Here is a 23,081-nt window from a genome sequence, read left to right on the forward strand (position 1 = left end):
TAGCAGATGAGCCATTCTATTAGTGCAAAACATCTTTGGAACCAACGAAGACCTTTTTAAACTTCTGCTCATATAAGAAACCACTACTCACTTACAGCAAGAGACATACAGTGTATCACCACCTTTGGAAGTTCTTCCTTTTGCACTAAAATAAGCCTGTAAGTCATAGCATTTCCACAGTAAAGAATGCAGAGTAACCCAATTACTCAGATCATGTAGAACAGTAACACTTGCACACTTTCAATAGTCAAGCCCACTACCACTGAATAAGAATGTAGGAAAATACTGACCTTTACAGTCTGCCAAGCCAAATATATATTTCTGTTGTTCACCTGTTTCTGAATACAACTCATCATCAAACAGTAGCTATGAATTACACAGAGATACTTCCAGAGAAAATTCCCTTTTGCTTAAGGGTCTTCATGCCTATATAATGAGAGGTATGTTTCCAGGATGTAGGGTTCAAGTTGCAACATATCAGTGACTATGCTATTTTTAGTACCTGCAAATGAAAGATCTCATTTTTAACAATGCCGATAGACAAATAAGAAAATATATAAATAATAAAATAGAAAATCTATCATTTAAGAAAAATGAAAGCCAGTATTTGTAACTTCAGGAGTCTTGATGTACTAGAAGTCATCTCTGCATAAGTCCTATGAATAACTATTTTCTATGGAATAAAGCATTACTGGAAAAATTAGCTGAGTATGGTATTCCAACACTGGATTAATAGAAAGGGATTTATGATTATTCTTTTAAAAAAGCAGGTCCAATTTTGTAAAAAAGGGTTTGGTTATTTTAATCTTAAATAATTTAAGGAAGGCTCTTTATTTGTTTTATTGTAAATTTACTTATGGCAAGTTCTTGGTGGTATAGGGATACCAAGTCACCTTGTATGTCTCCTGAGAAATCTGTATAAAGACCAAGTAGCCACAGTAAGAACAGACTGAGGAACAACAGACTGGTTCAAGATTGGGAAAGGAGTATGGTAGGACTGTATACTTTCACCCTATCTATTCAATTTGTACGCAGAACACATCATGTGACATGCGGGGCTTGACGAATCCAAGGCCAGAGTTAAAATTGCTGGAAGAAATATTAATAACCTTAGATATGCAGATGATACCACTCTGATGGCTGAAAGTGAGGAGGAGCTGAGGAGACTTATCACCATGGTGAAAGAAGAAAGTGCAAAAGCTGGATTGCAGTTAAACATCAAGAAAACCAAGATTATGGCAACCAGACTGATTGATAATTGACAAATAGAGGGAGAAAACATAGAGGCAGTGACAGACTTTATATTTCTAGGCATGAAGATCACTGAAGATGCAGATAGCAGTCAGGAAATCAGAAGATGTTTACTTCTTGGGAGGAAAGCAATGGCCAACCTTGACAAAATAGTGAAGAGCAGAGACATCACACTGGCAATGAAGGTCCGCATAGTCAAAACAATGGTATTCCCCATAGTAACCTATGGATGCGAGAGCTGGACCATAAAGAAGGCTGAGCGAAGGAAGATAGATGCTTTTGAACTGTGGTGTTGGATGAAAATTCTGAGAATGCCTTGGATGGCAAAAAGATCCAACCAGTCCATACTCCAGGAAATAAAGCTTGACTGCTCACTGGCAGGAAGGATATTAGAGGCAAAAATGAAGTACTTTGGCCACATCATGAGAAGACAGGAAAGCTTGAAAAAGATCATGATGCTGGGGAAAATGCAAGGAAAAAGAAAGAGGCCGACCAAGGGCAAGATGGATGTATCCTTGAAATGACTGGCTTAACCTTGAAGGAAGTGGGGGTGGCGATGGCCAACAGGGAGCTCTGGCGTGGGCTGGTCCATGAGGTCACAAAGAGTCGGAAGCGGCTGAAGGAATACACAACAACAAATTTACTTGTATTTATATAAATCAGTTTTGAAAATAGCTACAACAAAAAGTGCTTTTGGGAAGAACTAAAGAAACTTTTCTCAGAAAATTATTTTAGTTTAAATCTATTTGTAATTATCACTTAGAACATACTCACTGAATCAATGAGAACTTAGTAAGGCAACCCTTACGAATTTCCACTGATTGAAAAGCCTACTCTAGTTTGGACTTATAATTGGATTTCAGCAGAAAAACATATTTATGTTCATAAGCAAACTGCATCATAGGCAATATGTACTGTATGTTTACTATCAATCTCAAGAATGGCTTTAAATGTGAACAGTTTAAATCATTTAGCAATTATTTTGCAGATTTGTATGAGCATTTGAGATCCCATATCGTCCTGTGAGTACATTTAGGCTTGAATGTGAGAATATTTTAAAATATGACCTACACATTTTTAAATAAACAAATGACACACTACAAGTGTGAACTCTGTTCCTTGTAATGACTACTCTCTTGCCTGTATACAATGATGCCTCCACCTGGTGCCTTACAGATATATTTGCTATGTTTGTCCCTACCATTAACCACAACCAACGCCGTTATGCTAGCTGCTATTTAAGGGAATAGTCCCACACATAGCAGATAGAAGTGGGACAGTATAATACTTGAATCTGTTGATTATAGATGGAGCATAACATTTGAACATTTCTGTAAAATGGACACGAGGTATGTAAATTCATGGCATTGTTTGATCCGGTGACTACTGATAGACCATTGAAACGAAGTGTGTATTTTTCCAAACACCATCACATTTGTTTTTTATAATAAATGTTTAGTTTTTCACTAGAACAAAATATGTTGAGGTTTGAAAGCAGGCTTTTTAGATCTATGTACATAAATGAAATTAAAACCATATCATCAGCATATAAAAGACTATATACTTTCTTTGACCCATCTGAGGGTGGAACAAATTAAATATTTCCATTATTTAAAATAAAGAATGCCCCTACATCTCATATTCAGAGCTAGACTGCTTCTGTATAGAAAGATTTTTTTTATATTTTAACATTTCTGATACCTGATTTCTGCCTTTGAAATAAACTTTTCATTCCCCTTTACTTGAAAGGTTGTCAAACCCTCATTTTCACTAGTCATGGGCCTGGTATCTGTATCATTCAATTAATTCTTGTTTCCATTTTGTCCCACCCATTTGGATGGCATGAAATGGTATACCCCTTTCCGGTATGGAAAAAACAATGAAATAAAAAGGAAAAGAGGAACAGAAACAATTTGGTCACTTGTTTTTCAGACTACTAAGCCCTGCCTGTTGGGCCAATTAGCAAAGGAGAAGAATGTCATCTGCCTCACCTGCTGCCTGACTAGCCTCACTTTGCCCACCACGCTCTGCAGACTGAGGGGAAAGCATCTCATGTGGGGTCTTAAGTCTTGCCTTTAACCTCACTTCTCTTCTGCAGATGGAGAGTTAAACTTAGTGGAATCTTAAGTAACTCTGATGTTTTTAATCCAGGCTGTAATGAAGGATATAAGGACAAACCATGCCATATTTTTAAGGAGATTTTATTTATAGAAGATAAAAAAAAAATCCCTAAGAATCAGGGGATGATCCAAATGTTATAAAACTTGGTGGGCAAAGAGGTGCCCTCTGTGTGTGGCAATTTTCACCCCCCCCCCAGCCCTAAAATTGAGGGGAAGGGGAGCCAGGGAAGGATGTCCATGTTGGCCATTGGTCCGAAGGTTTTTGGACTTTTGGATTCAGAATGAAAAAGTTCATTCGGAAAGGCACTCATTTTTGGGAGAGAAGCTTGAAAATGAAAATGGGGCTTATGAATGAAACAAACCGAAATTTATAGCAATTCTATACAAATGCTCAAGACTAATTTTCACTGCTGCCCATTCTTCCCTTGCCTACTACTTGGTTCCCATTTTTATTACATATGGCAAGGCATGCATTATAAAAGAAGAGTGTGCCAGATTCTGGAGAAAGGTCTCAGTGGTGGCCAGGGGAGCCTTCACACAACTCAGACTTGTGCGCCAGCTGCGCCCATTCCTTGGGAGGTCTGACTTGGCCACGGTGGTCCACGCTCTGGTAACATCCCATCTGGACTACTGCAATGCTCTCTACGTGGGGTTGCCTCATCTGGTGAGGCCCTGCTCCCGGTCCCGCCTGCCTCACAAGTGCGGCTGGTGGGAACGAGGGACAGGGCCTTCTCAGTGGTGGCTCCCCGGCTGTGGAACACCTTCCCCAGACATATACAGCAAGCCCCAACCCTTTTGAGTTTTAGAAAAGTCTTAAAAACATGGCTATGTGCTCAGGCTTTTAATGAATAAACAACAAAGATGACCCAGACTGATGTATGGATAAAGTACGAGGATATTGGATGAACGGATTTTAAGCATATGTTTTATATTTTATACTGTATTTAATTGTTTGTAATAATTTTATATGCTGTTTGTTTTTAATGATGTGTCGGCATCGAATTGTTACCAATTGTACGCCGCCCTGAGTCCCTTCGGGTGAGAAGGGCGGGATAGAAATATTGGAAATAAATAAATAAATAAATAAGCTGCATCAATATTCACTATTTTAATTGAAATAGCCCCCCCCCCAAAAAAAAAAAAAAAAGGAAAAAGGAGTGTCTGTTATTTGAACTAATGAGATGATGCCTTTGCACGTTCTTGGCCAACATATGCATCAAAAGTGGTAATAGGAGTTTCTTTACTTTTCCGATCCTTTCACCGAAGTCCCAGTATCTATTGTTTTGTGTCACTGCCACTCATTCTTTGAAAAAGACTTTTGCTTAACAGTGTAGACATTGCTGCAATCCCATCTTGATGGCTCAGCGTTTGCTTCATGGAGTAGAAAAACCTATCCTTTGCCTGGAGATTGGCTTCTGTTTCTGGAGGCTCAAAAACTATATTTAATTACCAAATATTTCTGACATTGCCTTCAGGACTGGTAATTTTTTCCCCCAAATCTTTTACTATGTCATTTCAGTGGATGGCTTTTTGTGGCAGTATTATGAGATGAGATAAAAATACTTCACCCTGTCTTTCTAATCTACAGCTATACATAATTTTATACACATCTATCATTTCCCCTCTAACTCACCTTTTCCTCTTAAGCTACACAGTCCCAAACATCCCAGTCTTTCCTCATAGCTGATGTGTTCCTTCCTCTTGGTCATTTTGGTTGCTCTTTTCAGCCATTATGCAGTTTGACTAATGAAAGCAGCTAGAACCCCTTGGCTGTTTGGAAGGTCAACGCGCACCTACTTGCATAAAGAAAACAAACTGAAAAATGTATTAGCTCACTTTGAAAGTATGGTATATCATACAAGGCACAGAAGTGATAATCTAAATTGACCTAAAAAAGGTGCTTCTAATCTTTGAGAACAGTACTGATAAGGAAAGTTTTGGAACCACTACTTTGGTTTATATTTGCTTCCCATTCATGTTATATATCATGTTATATACCCTGTAAGTTTCCAGTGCTTTCTTATTTAGTTCAAATCAGATAATCTGTATTTTATAGACAGTGTGGAAGAGACCTAAGTGACCCCTCAGACATTGTGGCTGGGGTGTGTGTGTGCTAGTACACGAAGTGAGCAAGGCCTAAAGGGGGCAGGGCCTATCCTTCTAACGGGAAGCCAGGGGGAGAACGACTCTTCCTTGTCCTCTGTAAATTGGACTTTGTTTTTCTAGATTTTCTTATTGAAAGACATAGATGGGATGATTATGTCTTTTGTGGCCAAATTTGGTGTGATTTGATGCATGCTTCTCTCCCTCAGAAATAATTTAATGTCCAATGGCAACTTCTCTTTATTTTATTTTTGGAATCACTCCAATACTATACTTTTGCAGAGAAGAAATTCATGAGATTTTCAACATATTTTCATGCAATTCTGATATGATTGCAGATTTATATCCAGCCTATGCTACTTCACTCTTACTTTCGAAAAGCCACTCGGGTTCTTTTCCCCATTGACTTCTTAGATATACAACATTATGGTAACAATAACTACATAAATATGACACGAATCCCTTGTTTATATGTGCTTTCAAGCTGTCTGTTGATGTTTGGTGATTTCATGAATTTTATTGTGTTTTTTAAAATCAAGAAATCCCTTAACATAAAAGCATACACAAAAAAGTGCTCCCAAAGCATGTTTTTCAAAGAAGGCTATAAGATGCATTGATATACAAATCTACGACTTTAAGCCCTGTGAAACCATGAGTGCTGTCCTTGATCCCAGTTTAGTTTGCATGAGGTTTCTTTTTTTAGCTGATGTTTAATAGCAGCAGTTAAACACATGAAAGAAGCAGAAAACATCTAACGTATTTGTTTTGCATAAAATGCAGGCTGCCTTTAAGTGTTATTTTGCAGGAGTCAAGTGACATAGCCTTCCCAATTATACCAAGGAGCTAGTTTTCAAGGTTTTATTCCAAAATGAATAAAGAAATAAATAAAGCAAGTGTCAAAACCTCTTTCAGTTTCTGAAGTTTAACAAGCCTTTTATCCTCGCGTTGATAAACTATTAAGATTTAAATGACAAGGGGAAAAAACAACTCAAGATAGAAAATAATGCATCAGCAAAGATAATCCGAAATAAGTCCATCTCTTAGAGGTCAGAGTTTTTAAGTGACATGTAGCAGCCTTTCCATTTCTCCAGAATTTAGCTGATTACATAAAAAAAGCTTTTAAAATCTCTCAATGAAGAGCTATTGACTCAGGCTTATTAGCCAGGAAATATTCAAAATTGTGCACCTCCTTTAAAGCACAGCAACATTATATCAAAACTATCAACAAAAAATGCAGCAGTCAGCTTGTTTTGGTATTATATTACTCTAAGTGTCTTAAGAATCTGTTTACTAGTGACTACCAGCTGTACCTGCTCCTCCTTTGCAACAGGTCACAGGTATCAGATGTATATCATTAAGCAGCATGGGATAAGCAATAATGGATGCCTTCACCAATTTCTGTATCTGCCGTTCTATTTAACTCTTTCACCCAGCTCTGCATCAGCTCTGTCAGATGCTAATCCCAGCAGCTGAAGGAGGGTCTAGACCCGGAATGTGGAATGTTTGAAAGGAAAAGGATGTGCTATATATTCCCTTAACACCGGTTATCACTGGGGGTGATAAAAGTTAAGGTTCCGAATATTTGTGGTACTGGTACTGACAAAAGAATTGTCATGGGAATGGGAAGAATGTGTTCATTTTAGCCTGCTGTATAGACTCTCTTGGTTTGGAGACACTTTTGTTTCAGACTATAGCCATATACCGGAATAAAAAAAAGGTTCTATATGGCTTTATATGGTGGAGGAAAGAAGCAAGATACAACTTCAAGATGTATTTGAATGGTTTGAATTAGTACAGTATGATTTCTGTATTTGCAGAAGTGCTATTCACATTTCATTTGTCCATATCTGACAAAATATGTCATCTGTAGCCATTTTCTAGGTTTTTCAGCACAACTCTGTGGTATTCTTCATCCAGAAGTCTATCATTTCAGTAGGGTTCAGTATTATCTGTGGTTTCCTTATCCATGCAAAATCCGGGAACTTATCCCCGATGGGTACGGGGGGATGGGTAGGGGTTATATTGTAGGACAAAAAACACTATTTATCTTGATGAAGGTATAATGGAAAAACATAATTCTTGTATTGGACAATATATATTGAATGGAAACATATTAGAAATAGAAATTAGAAATATATAAAAACACAGGAGCATGTATGAATATAACTCCATTGAAAATACATTCCCTTCCTATAGCAAAAATTAAAATGCACGGATGAGGCCCAGGGTCTATGGAAGAAATGTGGAGGTATCTGGCAATTGTCAAGCCCCATACCCCCCCCCCCCTTAACCAGGAGACCTCCTATCTCTAAGATAAACGCCTTAGACATCCTGGCACTAAGAAGTACAGGATGGGGTGCTAATTGAGCTTCTTTAGACAGGGGCACTAATGGAAGGTCAAAGGTCTTGAAGTTAAAATATGCTATTGGAAACAGAGTAAAATGAGCATTTCTGATGCATGTAATGATGCCTATATGATGCATGCATATGATTATAAATGATATATAACCCCAGGCAATCTTATTGTTCGCTATCCTGTTTCCTGGATAACCAGCAGGGACCAAATTTCACTTGGCCAATTGAAAATAAACAGTACTTTTGCAGACCTCAGGAACTCTCTTTGTTTCATCTCTTCAAGCCTTCCCCCTGCCATTTCAGAAGAGCCTGAAAACCTGGCTTTTCACCCAGGCCTTTGGTTAAGATCGCCTTTTTCCATCATAATTATTATGTTCCTTGACCTTTTGTACTGGTCACGCTTCTTCTGATTCCTGATTGCTTGATATTATTCAAGACTCCTCCCTACCTAATGTGACCTTAAATGATTCTATTGCACTTTATTTATTTACGAATTTGTTACTCATAATGTGCACTTTGCTTATCCACTATTGCAACCTCATTGTTTTTTAATTTGATGTTTTAATTCTGTGTTGTGTTTTTTCACCTATTGTGTATATTTATTATTGGTTTCTGTTGTTGTCCTTTGATGTGTCATATTTTATCATTGCTTGTATTTTGATTTTGCTGTAAGCCACCCCGAGTTCCCTTCGAGGGAGATGGAAGCGGCCTATAAACAAACTTATTACTATTATTATTATCATTATTATTATTATTATTATTTTCCAGAACTGTTTGCCAATAAAAACAAACTAAAACTAGAGAGTAGAGAAGGGAGAATACAGTTGATGTTAAAGATATGAGGTCTGTATCTTACTAGTTTCAAGATAGAAAGTAGAAAGAAATGCAGATCTTGAGATTGATTTGTAGCAGGTATGAAATGATTACGCTGTACCTGGGTCCCTCCTGAGGGAAAAGGGGAAGAAGATGCCCACATTTCCATCTTAAGAAATTACAAAGATGCAAGACTCCATTGGTTGAAACCTCAGCTATTATTTTCTATACATCCCACCATACATGCTTTGTTTGCATATGTAACCTAATTAAGTTCTCTAGACAATATAGAAGGATTTCACAGAGACCTCTGAGTTTACCTAATAACATATATTTCCCTAATAGAGGGTTTGAACATTTTATTTTGGCCCACACAACTCCCTTTTTTCTGTGCATGTGACCTGAAAAATATTGAAATTTTAGAAATCCCTTTTCTTGAAAGGAAACTAGCACATAATTAAATTTCCAAAAGATGTTATCAGAAAGAAAAAGCAGTTTCTTAAAGACTTACTAAACTATGTTACTATAATAATGCTACAAGAAATTAACCTCTGGAACTTATTCACCCACAATATAATTGATGCCATCATGTCAGGAAATGAGGATTTAAAAAAATGATTAGATACTGAAGGCATTTAAGACAATTCACTGTTTTGTCAGCTAATAAAAATGTGCTGTGCAATACATTCTTAGCATTATTTAATTGGAACTTCCACTCTAGAACTGCTAAGTTAAATCCCTGAACAGAAAACACTAGTCTAACCCAATCACTGCTTTGATCCCAAAATATTTCTTACCCTACATTTTCTGATCCCATGCTACATTTATAATTGCATCACATATTTTAAAACACAATTGATGCCTAGTCATATGTAAATTGTATGTCTAATTTTGAAAGCAAAGAGGCCTTATAGATGGGGGAATCCATTTCATCATTCACGATTCACACCAAACTTTTAAAAAAATTGAATCACAGAAAGAAGAACAGTTAATGCATCTTCTCCATGGGTCCTTTGCTGTTCATATTGAGTCATACAAATTTAACGAAATAGTGGTACCCTGCATCATATGACCATACAGAGAGCTGTGATGGATCCGATGAAAAACCTATGCATTTAAGCATTCTGTGCCAATAAACAGTTACCCATGAGAAAGTCTTGATGAGCATATGAGTGAAAGAACATCCACATATCTCTGTTTCCCAGTATCTGACAGAGAAAAATAGAGGGAACAACGCCATTAATGGCCCTATCATCAAGAGACATGTCTGAAGCTTTCCAAGTCAATGAAGCCTATTTCAACCTTTGGCAACAATTAAACTATGCATTATGTAAAAAAAAAAAAAAGGGGGGGGCTTCCTTTATTTGTCCTGATATGGTTTCTATATCAGCAGTATTTCATTTTGTGAGATTTCAGGAAAAAAACGTGAGGGTAGGCCCTTCAGGAATAAATGCAGTACAGTTGTTCGGTCATGGTAAGTCAGTCAACAAGGCAGAGACTGCATCTACACCTTCCAAAATAATATTGAGTCCCCAGACCTTTTTGGTGTCTAGACAGTCAGACAGGCCAAGAGGGCATTGGGGCTGCTGTCACTGTTTTGCCAGCCTTGCTAGCAATGTTACTTCTGATCAAAACAAAGTGCCCATAGCTCTGCTTAGGAACTGTTTCTGGCCAGCATCACAGCAGTAAGTCAGTTTGATGTGTGCTCAGGACTGGGCCAGTTTCAGCCCAAATCAGGTTTGCACACCTAAAACACTGCACACCTAAAATAACTTCAGGATCACAGAGCTTCCTAGTTCTGCAGTTCCTCTTTTGATGGATTAATGGCTGGAAGCAGCACTTCTGCTATGAAACCAGAGAAATGTCATGTGGACTCTTCAAAGCAGTGGCAAGGTGAATTGTTTTATTTGGCTGTGTAGATATGGCCAGTATATCTGTCCATCTGTCTGACAGCCCCCCCCCCCCCACACACACACACTTTTAAGCGGTTTTCCCTCCCTCCCTCCCTCCCTCATATAGGTGATCTCTATTTTAAATGTACACCACCAAGGAGCTTCTTTCTTTCCTTCTATCACATACATTCAATCTCAGCAAGTGGATTTATATCTGAGAAAGAGACCCAAAAAATAGAAAACCTGTTAGTCTTAAAGATTCTGCATCATTTCTTTCATTTTCTCCCCCTTCCTTCTTACTTTTTACACTGCAAGAATCTAACAGTTTTGAAGACTAATTCAATTTCAGCACTCTTCCGCTCTATCCTGACAAAATTAAGAACTATCAATTTCATGACAACAAAAATGGAATCAATATAAATGATATAACCATACCAATGCTTGCAATGTTACAACAGCAGCTTCACTGGCATGTCAAGAGATCCACTGGGGGAGGGGAACAACAGCCTGGTGAACACTATATTACCCACGACCACAGGGAACCGCCAAAAGGCTAAACGGAGGGCTGCACAAACACAGCAAGGACCAAGTACAGAGAGCACAATAATCCCAAATGAACAGCTCGAGGGGAGGTCACAGGGGCTTACATGTCTTTACACTAATGCTCAGAGCATGGGAAATAAGCAAGACGAACTCCAACTCCTAGCACAGCACCACACATATGATGTCATAGGCATCACTGAAACCTGGTGGGATGACTCTCATCACTGGAATTTAACCATTGAGGGCTATAACCTCTTTCACAGAAATAGAACAAAGGGGAGAGGAGGGGGAGTAGCTTTATATGTCAAAAACAGTTACGTTGCAGAAGAAATGCAAGACTGTAATCCGGGAAACCAGCTTGAAAGCATCTGGATAAGAATCAAGGGAACCGGGACTCAAAAAGATCTTGTCGTGGGTGTCTACTACAGACCTCCGAGTCAGGATGAAGGACTTGATGAAGCCTTCTGTCAACAGCTGACCAAACAGGCACAAAGAAGAGACATAGTAGTCATGGGAGATTTCAATTATCCCGATATCTGCTGGAAAACAAACTCAGCCAAGAGTACAAAGTCCAACAAATTCCTCACTTGCCTTGCAGATAATTTTATGGTCCAGAAGGTAGAAGAGGCAACAAGGGGATCAGCAACTCTTGATCTAATCTTAACAAATGTGGAAGACCTGGCCACTCTAAACGAATTCAAGTCGCCAGGGCCAGATCAGCTACATCCAAGAGTACTGAAGGAACTAGCGGAAGTTATTTCAGAACCACTGGCAATTATCTTCGAGAGTTCTTGGAGAACGGGAGAAGTCCCAGCAGATTGGAGGAGGGCGAATGTGGTCCCTATCTTCAAGAAGGGAAAAAAGAACGACCCAAACAATTACCGTCCGGTCAGCCTCACATCAATACCAGGCAAAATTCTGGAAAAGATCATTAAGGAAGTGGTCTGCAAACACTTAGAAACAAATGCGGTCATTGCTAATAGTCAACACGGATTTACCAAAAACAAGTCATGCCAGACTAATCTGATCTCTTTTTTCGATAGAGTTACGAGTTGGGTCGATACAGGGAATGCTGTGGATGTAGCGTACCTGGATTTCAGTAAGGCCTTCGACAAAGTCCCCCACGACCTTCTGGCAAACAAACTAGTAAAATGTGGGCTAGACAAAACTACGGTTAGGTGGATCTGTAATTGGCTAAGCGAACGAACCCAAAGGGTGCTCACCAATGCGTCGTCTTCATCATGGAAAGAAGTGACAAGTGGAGTGCCGCAGGGCTCTGTCCTGGGCCCGGTTCTGTTCAACATCTTTTTTAACGACTTAGACGAAGGGTTAGAAGGCACGATCATCAAGTTTGCAAACGACACAAAACTGGGAGGGATAGCTAACACTCCAGAAGACAGGAGCAGAATTCAAAACGATCTTGACAGACTAGAGAGATGGGCCAAAACTAACAAAATGAAGTTCAACAGGGACAAATGCAAGATACTTCACTTCGGCAGAAAAAATGGAAATCAAAGATACAGAATGGGGGACGCCTGGCTTGACAGCAGTGTGTGCGAAAAAGACCTTGGAGTCCTTGTGGACAACAAGTTAAACATGAGCCAACAATGTGATGTGGCTGCTAAAAAAGCCAATGGGATTCTGGCCTGCCTCAATAGGGGTATAGCGTCTAGATCCAGGGAAGTTATGCTCCCCCTCTATTCTGCCTTGGTCAGACCACACCTGGAATACTGTGTCCAATTTTGGGCACCACAGTTGAAGGGAGATGTTGACAAGCTGGAAAGCGTCCAGAGGAGGGTGACTAAAATGATTAAGGGTCTGGAGAACAAGCCCTATGAGGAGCGGCTTAAAGAGCTGGGCATGTTTAGCCTGCAGAAGAGAAGGCTGAGAGGAGACATGATAGCCATGTACAAATATGTAAAGGGAAGTCATAGGGAGGAGGGAGCAAGCTTGTTTTCTGCTGCCCTGCAGACTAGGACACAGAACAATGGCTTCAAACTACAGGAAAGGAGATTCCACCTGAACATCAGGAAGAACTTCCTCACTGTGAGAGCTGTTCGACAGTGGAACTCTCTCCCCGGGGCCGTGGTGGAGGCTCCTTCTTTGGAGGCTTTTAAGCAGAGGCTGGATGGCCATCTGTCGGGGGTGCTTTGAATGCGATTTCCTGCTTCTTAGCAGGGGGTTGGACTGGATGGCCCATGAGGTCTCTTCCAATTCTACTATTCTATGATTCTATGATTCTATGATTCTATGTTTAGCTTAGCAGCATATAATGTAAAATATAATTTAAACTAACCACTGATAACAAAGGTTAGTTAGGTCATAAGATCATGGCCCAATTCAAATATAGGCCCTTGTCCAAAACCAGAGAGGTTCAAGCTAAATTCTGATTTTTCTTCAACACTACTCCATGCTTGAAGAGGAAAAAAACTGAGGTATGGAACAAGCAAAATCATTATTTGAGTAGGCTGCCTGGTATGATCTGCCCTGAGTTCCCTTTGAGGAGATAGGGCAGAATACAAATAAATTATATGTATTGTTTGCTTTTATGATTGCACTTTTGGGCATTAAATTTTGCCAATTTCTGTAAGCAGCCCTGAGTCCCCTTAGGTGAGAAGGGCGGGGTATAAATGTTGTAAATAAATAAATAAATTATTATTATTATTATTATTATTGACACAACGACGTTTTATGACACAGCAAACAAGATAGATATGCTGGACTTCGTATCACAAAATCACATGTCGAACACTTCCCAAGTGTTTAGGACTGTGTGATGTATTTTCGGATGATGCATGCAGATCCCAGTAGGGTGGCCTTTTGCAGTTGGCAGATCATAATTTTGTCAATGCCTATTGTTTTCAAATGCCGGCTGAGATCTTTTGGCACGGCACCCAATGTGCTGATCACCACCGGGACCACCTGTACTGGTTTCTGCCAGTCTTTGAAGTTCAATCTTGAGGTCCTGATAGCAGCTGAGTTTTTCCTGTTGTTTTTCATCAATGCGACTGTCACTTGGGATGGCGACATCAATGATCCAAACCTTTTTCTTTTCCACAACTGTGAGGTCTGGTGTGTTGTGTTCCAGAACTTTGTCAGTCTGGATTCGGAAGTCCCGCAGTATCTTTGTGTGTTCATTTTCCACTAGCTTTGCAGGTTTGTGATCCCACCATTCTTTACTGCTGGGAGGTGGTACTTTAGGCATAAGTTCCAATGAATCATTTGGGCCACATAGTTGTGCCTCTGTTTGTAGTCTGTCTGTGTGATTTTCTTACAGCAGCTGAGGATATGATCAATGGTTTCATCAGCTTCTTTGCACAGTCTGCATTTTGGGTCATCAGCTGATTTTTCAATCTTGGCCTTAATGTTATTTGTTCTGATGGCTTGCTTCTGGGCTGCAAGGATCAGGCCTTCTGTCTCCTTCTTCGGTGTCCCATTTGTGAGCCATAGCCAGGTGTTCTCGTTGTCAGCTTTTCCTTCAATTTTGTCAAGGAACTTTCCATGCAATGTTTTGTTGTGCCAGTTGTCAGCTCTAGTTTGTAGTGTGGTTTTCTTGTCCTGATTCTTTGTCTGCTCTGGTTTGAGGAGTTTCTGATTTTTGACTTCAATCAAAGCAGGTTCTTCACTTTGCTTTACATATTCTGCCAGGGCATGTTCTTCTTCTTTGACTGCTTGTTTTACTTCCGAGAGTCCCCTGCCACCTGATCTTCTAGGCAGATGTAGCAGGTCAACATCACTGCGAGGGTGCAGTGAATGATGAATGGTCATGAGTTTTCTTGTTTTTCTGTCCAAATTGTCCAGTTCCTCCTGTGTTCAGTTTATGATGCCAGCAGTATATCTTATGACAGGTATGACCCAGGTGTTTATGGCCTTGATGGTGTTGCCTCCATTGAGCTTGCTTTTGAGAATTTTTCTGACCCTCTGTGTGTATTCTTTGATGACCACAGTTTTCACATGTTCATGCTTGATGTTGTCCAGCTGTAATATGCCCAGATATTTATAGGCCTCTGGCTGGTGACACTTTATCATTTGGCCATTAGGCATATTTATGCCCTCACTTTCAATGATTTTTCCCTTCTTCAATGCCACTGTCAAACATTTGTCCAAATCAAACTCCATGCTGATATCAGTGCTAAAAATTCGGACAGTGTTAGTCAGAGTTTCCATTTTCCCATATAGTTTCAGGTCATCCATGTGCATCAGATGCAAAATTTTGTGAGATTTCTTAGATGTTTGATAGCTGAGATTTGTTTTTTGTAAGATTGCTGACAGAGGAATCATGGCAATAATGAAAAGCAGAGGGGATAATGAGTCTTCCTGGAAAATTCCTCTTCTGGTGTTGACAAGTCCATAGCTTTCATTTCCAACAAACAGTTCAGTTTTCCACTGCTCCATCATGTTTTCAATAAAGCTGCCAATGTTTTTACTAATCCCGATGGCATCCAGGCACTTGATGATCCAGCTGTGTGGAATTGAGTCAAAGGCCTTTTTGTACGTCATGTGGAGATTACCTTTTCAGCTTTTACAGTTCTCCAGAATCATTTTGTCAATTAATAACTGGTCTTTTGTGCCCCTGCTTTTCCATTTGTTACCTTTCTGTTCATCTGGCAAGATGTTTTTTCCTTCAAGATAGTCTTGAATTCTGTCAGCTATGATGCCAGTCAGTAGTTTAAACATAGTGGGCAGACACATTATTGGCCTATAGTTTCCTGGTGCTGCTCCTTTTGCTGGATCCTTTTGTATCAGGTATGTTCTCCCAGTTGTTAGCCATTCACTGATACTTACTTTCTGCAGCATCTCATTGAATTGTTGGGCAATTTTTCCATGTAAACTAATCAGATATTTTAGCCAAAATCAATGAAGTTGATCACTACCAGGCAATGTCCAGTTCTTGACTTTTTGTACTCGTTTGCTGATCATTTCAGTTGTTATTTCCATCTTTCCATTTTGTTCTGTGAGAATTTTCCTTCAAACTCCTTTATCCACCCAGCGTTTTTGTTGTAATTCTTATTATTTTTCCAAAGTTCTTTCCAGAACTTCGTTTTTGGAGTTTTCTCTGGCTTTATAGTTACTGTATCTGTTGTTTGGTTCAGATTCTGGTAGAACCGTCTTTGGTCCCATTGAAACAGATGATTTTGTCTGTACTGGATGATTCTGGCTTCATATCTTTCAATTTTTCTGACTGTTGCTGTAATTTGTTCTTTCACGATCTCCAAAGCTTCAATTTTTCTAGTGTTCAGCCAGTACTTTCTGATCAGGTATTGCTTGATTTTGTCATTCTTCCATTTCTTCTCTTTCATATTTTTCAGGTTACTTGCATCTGCTCTTAGTTTATTGATTTTCAACTCTAGCCTGACCTTCCACTTTGGTTTTCCTGTCGATTTTCTTTGGGGCGGCCTTGGTTGTAGGAGCCCAAGCTCTTCTGTTACTATCACTGCTGCACTGTAGACAAACTGGTTTGTTTGTTCAATTGATGTTACAGTAGAGTCTCACTTATCCAAGCCTCGCTTATCCAAGGTTCTGGATTAACCAAGCCATTTTTGTAGACAATGTTTTCCATTTTTCATGATATTTTGGTGCTAAATTCATAAATACAGTAATTACAACATAACATTCCTGCGTATTGAACTAATTTTTCTGTCAAATTTGTTGTATAACATGATGTTTTAGTGCTTAATTTGTAAAATCATTACCTAATTTGATGTTTAATAGGCTTTTCCTTTATCCCTCCTTATTATCCAAGATATTCACTTATCCAAGCTTCTGCCAGCCTGTATAGCTTGGGTAAGTTAGACTCTACTGTATTTGGAAAGTGGAGAGTACTGTATTCACATCTTTCATGAGAGGCACCAGGTGTCTCTTAGGCACTGTTTTTAGAGTTGGGAGCCACTTTCTTACTGCATTTGCTGCAGCATGAGCCATGATTTTATCCTTGAGCTCTTGTTGTCTTGCTGTCAAGGTTCCTCGTGGTTCATCAAGTGCATCAAGTGCTGGTTTTTCAAATTCTTACAAAAGCTCCACACTTTCTTCTGGTTCAATCTGTTCCACCATTCCAAGTGTTGCTGGAGTCTCTGCTGCTGTCTGTGCTGTGGTCTGATGGTCATTTGCTTTGCAGATTTTCTGAATTTCTTTGAGTTCAACTTCACTGAACACTTTGTTTCTGATTATGAATCTTCGTTGGTCAGCCAGTCGAGGTACTGTTATCTGTGAGTCAGGGTACTCTTGTTTCCACAGTTGATGCATCCTTTTTTGGTAGCTGCGCTTTTGAGGTTCAGATTTGTAATAGCATTTCATAACTGTGCGGTTTTCTAGCATTGTATATTTCTGCCGCTTCTGTGACTGTTCATTTATATTTTGATTCTGTAGCCCACTTGTCGATTGATGTTCAGAATTGGCAGCATCCATCGTGGTCCTTTTTATCCTGGGCGACGACCGAGCCAGTATAGACTTCATTTTGGTTTGATTCTCCATAATGCTAATGGGTTAGGTGCTCTTAGTTCCACTCCTCAGCTGAGACCTCTCTGGCTTGGTTGGACCTGCCGGTAGTTACACTACCGCCAGCACAACTCTCAGCATCATTAGGACAGTTAAGCCCCTCCACCACGACAAGGTGGCACCTACGGGAGGGATTAATATTATTATTATTAGCAGATGAGCCATTCTATTAGTGCAAAACATCTTTGGAACCAACGAAGACCTTTTTAAACTTCTGCTCATATAAGAAACCACTACTCACTTACAGCAAGAGACATACAGTGTATCACCACCTTTGGAAGTTCTTCCTTTTGCACTAAAATAAGCCTGTAAGTCATAGCATTTCCACAGTAAAGAATGCAGAGTAACCCAATTACTCAGATCATGTAGAACAGTAACACTTGCACACTTTCAATAGTCAAGCCCACTACCACTGAATAAGAATGTAGGAAAATACTGACCTTTACAGTCTGCCAAGCCAAATATATATTTCTGTTGTTCACCTGTTTCTGAATACAACTCATCATCAAACAGTAGCTATGAATTACACAGAGATACTTCCAGAGAAAATTCCCTTTTGCTTAAGGGTCTTCATGCCTATATAATGAGAGGTATGTTTCCAGGATGTAGGGTTCAAGTTGCAACATATCAGTGACTATGCTATTTTTAGTACCTGCAAATGAAAGATCTCATTTTTAACAATGCCGATAGACAAATAAGAAAATATATAAATAATAAAATAGAAAATCTATCATTTAAGAAAAATGAAAGCCAGTATTTGTAACTTCAGGAGTCTTGATGTACTAGAAGTCATCTCTGCATAAGTCCTATGAATAACTATTTTCTATGGAATAAAGCATTACTGGAAAAATTAGCTGAGTATGGTATTCCAACACTGGATTAATAGAAAGGGATTTATGATTATTCTTTTAAAAAAGCAGGTCCAATTTTGTAAAAAAGGGTTTGGTTATTTTAATCTTAAATAATTTAAGGAAGGCTCTTTATTTGTTTTATTGTAAATTTACTTATGGCAAGTTCTTGGTGGTATAGGGATACCAAGTCACCTTGTATGTCTCCTGAGAAATCTGTATAAAGACCAAGTAGCCACAGTAAGAACAGACTGAGGAACAACAGACTGGTTCAAGATTGGGAAAGGAGTATGGTAGGACTGTATACTTTCACCCTATCTATTCAATTTGTACGCAGAACACATCATGTGACATGCGGGGCTTGACGAATCCAAGGCCAGAGTTAAAATTGCTGGAAGAAATATTAATAACCTTAGATATGCAGATGATACCACTCTGATGGCTGAAAGTGAGGAGGAGCTGAGGAGACTTATCACCATGGTGAAAGAAGAAAGTGCAAAAGCTGGATTGCAGTTAAACATCAAGAAAACCAAGATTATGGCAACCAGACTGATTGATAATTGACAAATAGAGGGAGAAAACATAGAGGCAGTGACAGACTTTATATTTCTAGGCATGAAGATCACTGAAGATGCAGATAGCAGTCAGGAAATCAGAAGATGTTTACTTCTTGGGAGGAAAGCAATGGCCAACCTTGACAAAATAGTGAAGAGCAGAGACATCACACTGGCAATGAAGGTCCGCATAGTCAAAACAATGGTATTCCCCATAGTAACCTATGGATGCGAGAGCTGGACCATAAAGAAGGCTGAGCGAAGGAAGATAGATGCTTTTGAACTGTGGTGTTGGATGAAAATTCTGAGAATGCCTTGGATGGCAAAAAGATCCAACCAGTCCATACTCCAGGAAATAAAGCTTGACTGCTCACTGGCAGGAAGGATATTAGAGGCAAAAATGAAGTACTTTGGCCACATCATGAGAAGACAGGAAAGCTTGAAAAAGATCATGATGCTGGGGAAAATGCAAGGAAAAAGAAAGAGGCCGACCAAGGGCAAGATGGATGTATCCTTGAAATGACTGGCTTAACCTTGAAGGAAGTGGGGGTGGCGATGGCCAACAGGGAGCTCTGGCGTGGGCTGGTCCATGAGGTCACAAAGAGTCGGAAGCGGCTGAAGGAATACACAACAACAAATTTACTTGTATTTATATAAATCAGTTTTGAAAATAGCTACAACAAAAAGTGCTTTTGGGAAGAACTAAAGAAACTTTTCTCAGAAAATTATTTTAGTTTAAATCTATTTGTAATTATCACTTAGAACATACTCACTGAATCAATGAGAACTTAGTAAGGCAACCCTTACGAATTTCCACTGATTGAAAAGCCTACTCTAGTTTGGACTTATAATTGGATTTCAGCAGAAAAACATATTTATGTTCATAAGCAAACTGCATCATAGGCAATATGTACTGTATGTTTACTATCAATCTCAAGAATGGCTTTAAATGTGAACAGTTTAAATCATTTAGCAATTATTTTGCAGATTTGTATGAGCATTTGAGATCCCATATCGTCCTGTGAGTACATTTAGGCTTGAATGTGAGAATATTTTAAAATATGACCTACACATTTTTAAATAAACAAATGACACACTACAAGTGTGAACTCTGTTCCTTGTAATGACTACTCTCTTGCCTGTATACAATGATGCCTCCACCTGGTGCCTTACAGATATATTTGCTATGTTTGTCCCTACCATTAACCACAACCAACGCCGTTATGCTAGCTGCTATTTAAGGGAATAGTCCCACACATAGCAGATAGAAGTGGGACAGTATAATACTTGAATCTGTTGATTATAGATGGAGCATAACATTTGAACATTTCTGTAAAATGGACACGAGGTATGTAAATTCATGGCATTGTTTGATCCGGTGACTACTGATAGACCATTGAAACGAAGTGTGTATTTTTCCAAACACCATCACATTTGTTTTTTATAATAAATGTTTAGTTTTTCACTAGAACAAAATATGTTGAGGTTTGAAAGCAGGCTTTTTAGATCTATGTACATAAATGAAATTAAAACCATATCATCAGCATATAAAAGACTATATACTTTCTTTGACCCATCTGAGGGTGGAACAAATTAAATATTTCCATTATTTAAAATAAAGAATGCCCCTACATCTCATATTCAGAGCTAGACTGCTTCTGTATAGAAAGATTTTTTTTATATTTTAACATTTCTGATACCTGATTTCTGCCTTTGAAATAAACTTTTCATTCCCCTTTACTTGAAAGGTTGTCAAACCCTCATTTTCACTAGTCATGGGCCTGGTATCTGTATCATTCAATTAATTCTTGTTTCCATTTTGTCCCACCCATTTGGATGGCATGAAATGGTATACCCCTTTCCGGTATGGAAAAAACAATGAAATAAAAAGGAAAAGAGGAACAGAAACAATTTGGTCACTTGTTTTTCAGACTACTAAGCCCTGCCTGTTGGGCCAATTAGCAAAGGAGAAGAATGTCATCTGCCTCACCTGCTGCCTGACTAGCCTCACTTTGCCCACCACGCTCTGCAGACTGAGGGGAAAGCATCTCATGTGGGGTCTTAAGTCTTGCCTTTAACCTCACTTCTCTTCTGCAGATGGAGAGTTAAACTTAGTGGAATCTTAAGTAACTCTGATGTTTTTAATCCAGGCTGTAATGAAGGATATAAGGACAAACCATGCCATATTTTTAAGGAGATTTTATTTATAGAAGATAAAAAAAAAATCCCTAAGAATCAGGGGATGATCCAAATGTTATAAAACTTGGTGGGCAAAGAGGTGCCCTCTGTGTGTGGCAATTTTCACCCCCCCCCCAGCCCTAAAATTGAGGGGAAGGGGAGCCAGGGAAGGATGTCCATGTTGGCCATTGGTCCGAAGGTTTTTGGACTTTTGGATTCAGAATGAAAAAGTTCATTCGGAAAGGCACTCATTTTTGGGAGAGAAGCTTGAAAATGAAAATGGGGCTTATGAATGAAACAAACCGAAATTTATAGCAATTCTATACAAATGCTCAAGACTAATTTTCACTGCTGCCCATTCTTCCCTTGCCTACTACTTGGTTCCCATTTTTATTACATATGGCAAGGCATGCATTATAAAAGAAGAGTGTGCCAGATTCTGGAGAAAGGTCTCAGTGGTGGCCAGGGGAGCCTTCACACAACTCAGACTTGTGCGCCAGCTGCGCCCATTCCTTGGGAGGTCTGACTTGGCCACGGTGGTCCACGCTCTGGTAACATCCCATCTGGACTACTGCAATGCTCTCTACGTGGGGTTGCCTCATCTGGTGAGGCCCTGCTCCCGGTCCCGCCTGCCTCACAAGTGCGGCTGGTGGGAACGAGGGACAGGGCCTTCTCAGTGGTGGCTCCCCGGCTGTGGAACACCTTCCCCAGACATATACAGCAAGCCCCAACCCTTTTGAGTTTTAGAAAAGTCTTAAAAACATGGCTATGTGCTCAGGCTTTTAATGAATAAACAACAAAGATGACCCAGACTGATGTATGGATAAAGTACGAGGATATTGGATGAACGGATTTTAAGCATATGTTTTATATTTTATACTGTATTTAATTGTTTGTAATAATTTTATATGCTGTTTGTTTTTAATGATGTGTCGGCATCGAATTGTTACCAATTGTACGCCGCCCTGAGTCCCTTCGGGTGAGAAGGGCGGGATAGAAATATTGGAAATAAATAAATAAATAAATAAGCTGCATCAATATTCACTATTTTAATTGAAATAGCCCCCCCCCCCCCAAAAAAAAAAAAAAGGAAAAAGGAGTGTCTGTTATTTGAACTAATGAGATGATGCCTTTGCACGTTCTTGGCCAACATATGCATCAAAAGTGGTAATAGGAGTTTCTTTACTTTTCCGATCCTTTCACCGAAGTCCCAGTATCTATTGTTTTGTGTCACTGCCACTCATTCTTTGAAAAAGACTTTTGCTTAACAGTGTAGACATTGCTGCAATCCCATCTTGATGGCTCAGCGTTTGCTTCATGGAGTAGAAAAACCTATCCTTTGCCTGGAGATTGGCTTCTGTTTCTGGAGGCTCAAAAACTATATTTAATTACCAAATATTTCTGACATTGCCTTCAGGACTGGTAATTTTTTCCCCCAAATCTTTTACTATGTCATTTCAGTGGATGGCTTTTTGTGGCAGTATTATGAGATGAGATAAAAATACTTCACCCTGTCTTTCTAATCTACAGCTATACATAATTTTATACACATCTATCATTTCCCCTCTAACTCACCTTTTCCTCTTAAGCTACACAGTCCCAAACATCCCAGTCTTTCCTCATAGCTGATGTGTTCCTTCCTCTTGGTCATTTTGGTTGCTCTTTTCAGCCATTATGCAGTTTGACTAATGAAAGCAGCTAGAACCCCTTGGCTGTTTGGAAGGTCAACGCGCACCTACTTGCATAAAGAAAACAAACTGAAAAATGTATTAGCTCACTTTGAAAGTATGGTATATCATACAAGGCACAGAAGTGATAATCTAAATTGACCTAAAAAAGGTGCTTCTAATCTTTGAGAACAGTACTGATAAGGAAAGTTTTGGAACCACTACTTTGGTTTATATTTGCTTCCCATTCATGTTATATATC

The 23,081-nt window shown here is 39.2% G+C and overlaps 1 protein-coding gene across 2 annotated transcripts in view; it reads right to left on the reverse strand.

Annotated features, from left to right (window-relative positions):
• The window catches only part of cntn3 (contactin 3), a 286,640-nt gene that overhangs the window by 197,451 nt on the left and 66,108 nt on the right, over positions 1-23,081 (reverse strand). Inside the window, exon 1 of one of the 2 annotated variants that reach the window (XM_062973823.1) lies at positions 5,005-7,695. The exons of the other annotated variant lie outside the window; for it this stretch is intronic. Coding sequence (XP_062829893.1) covers positions 5,005-5,080 — 76 coding nt within the window. The 5' untranslated portion in view covers positions 5,081-7,695. Of the gene's footprint in view, positions 1-5,004; positions 7,696-23,081 lie in introns of those variants that run through there. 2 annotated transcript variants of the gene reach the window in all.

Source organism: Anolis carolinensis, chromosome 2, assembly GCF_035594765.1.
Source record: "Anolis carolinensis isolate JA03-04 chromosome 2, rAnoCar3.1.pri, whole genome shotgun sequence".
NCBI lineage: Eukaryota > Metazoa > Chordata > Lepidosauria > Squamata > Dactyloidae > Anolis > Anolis carolinensis.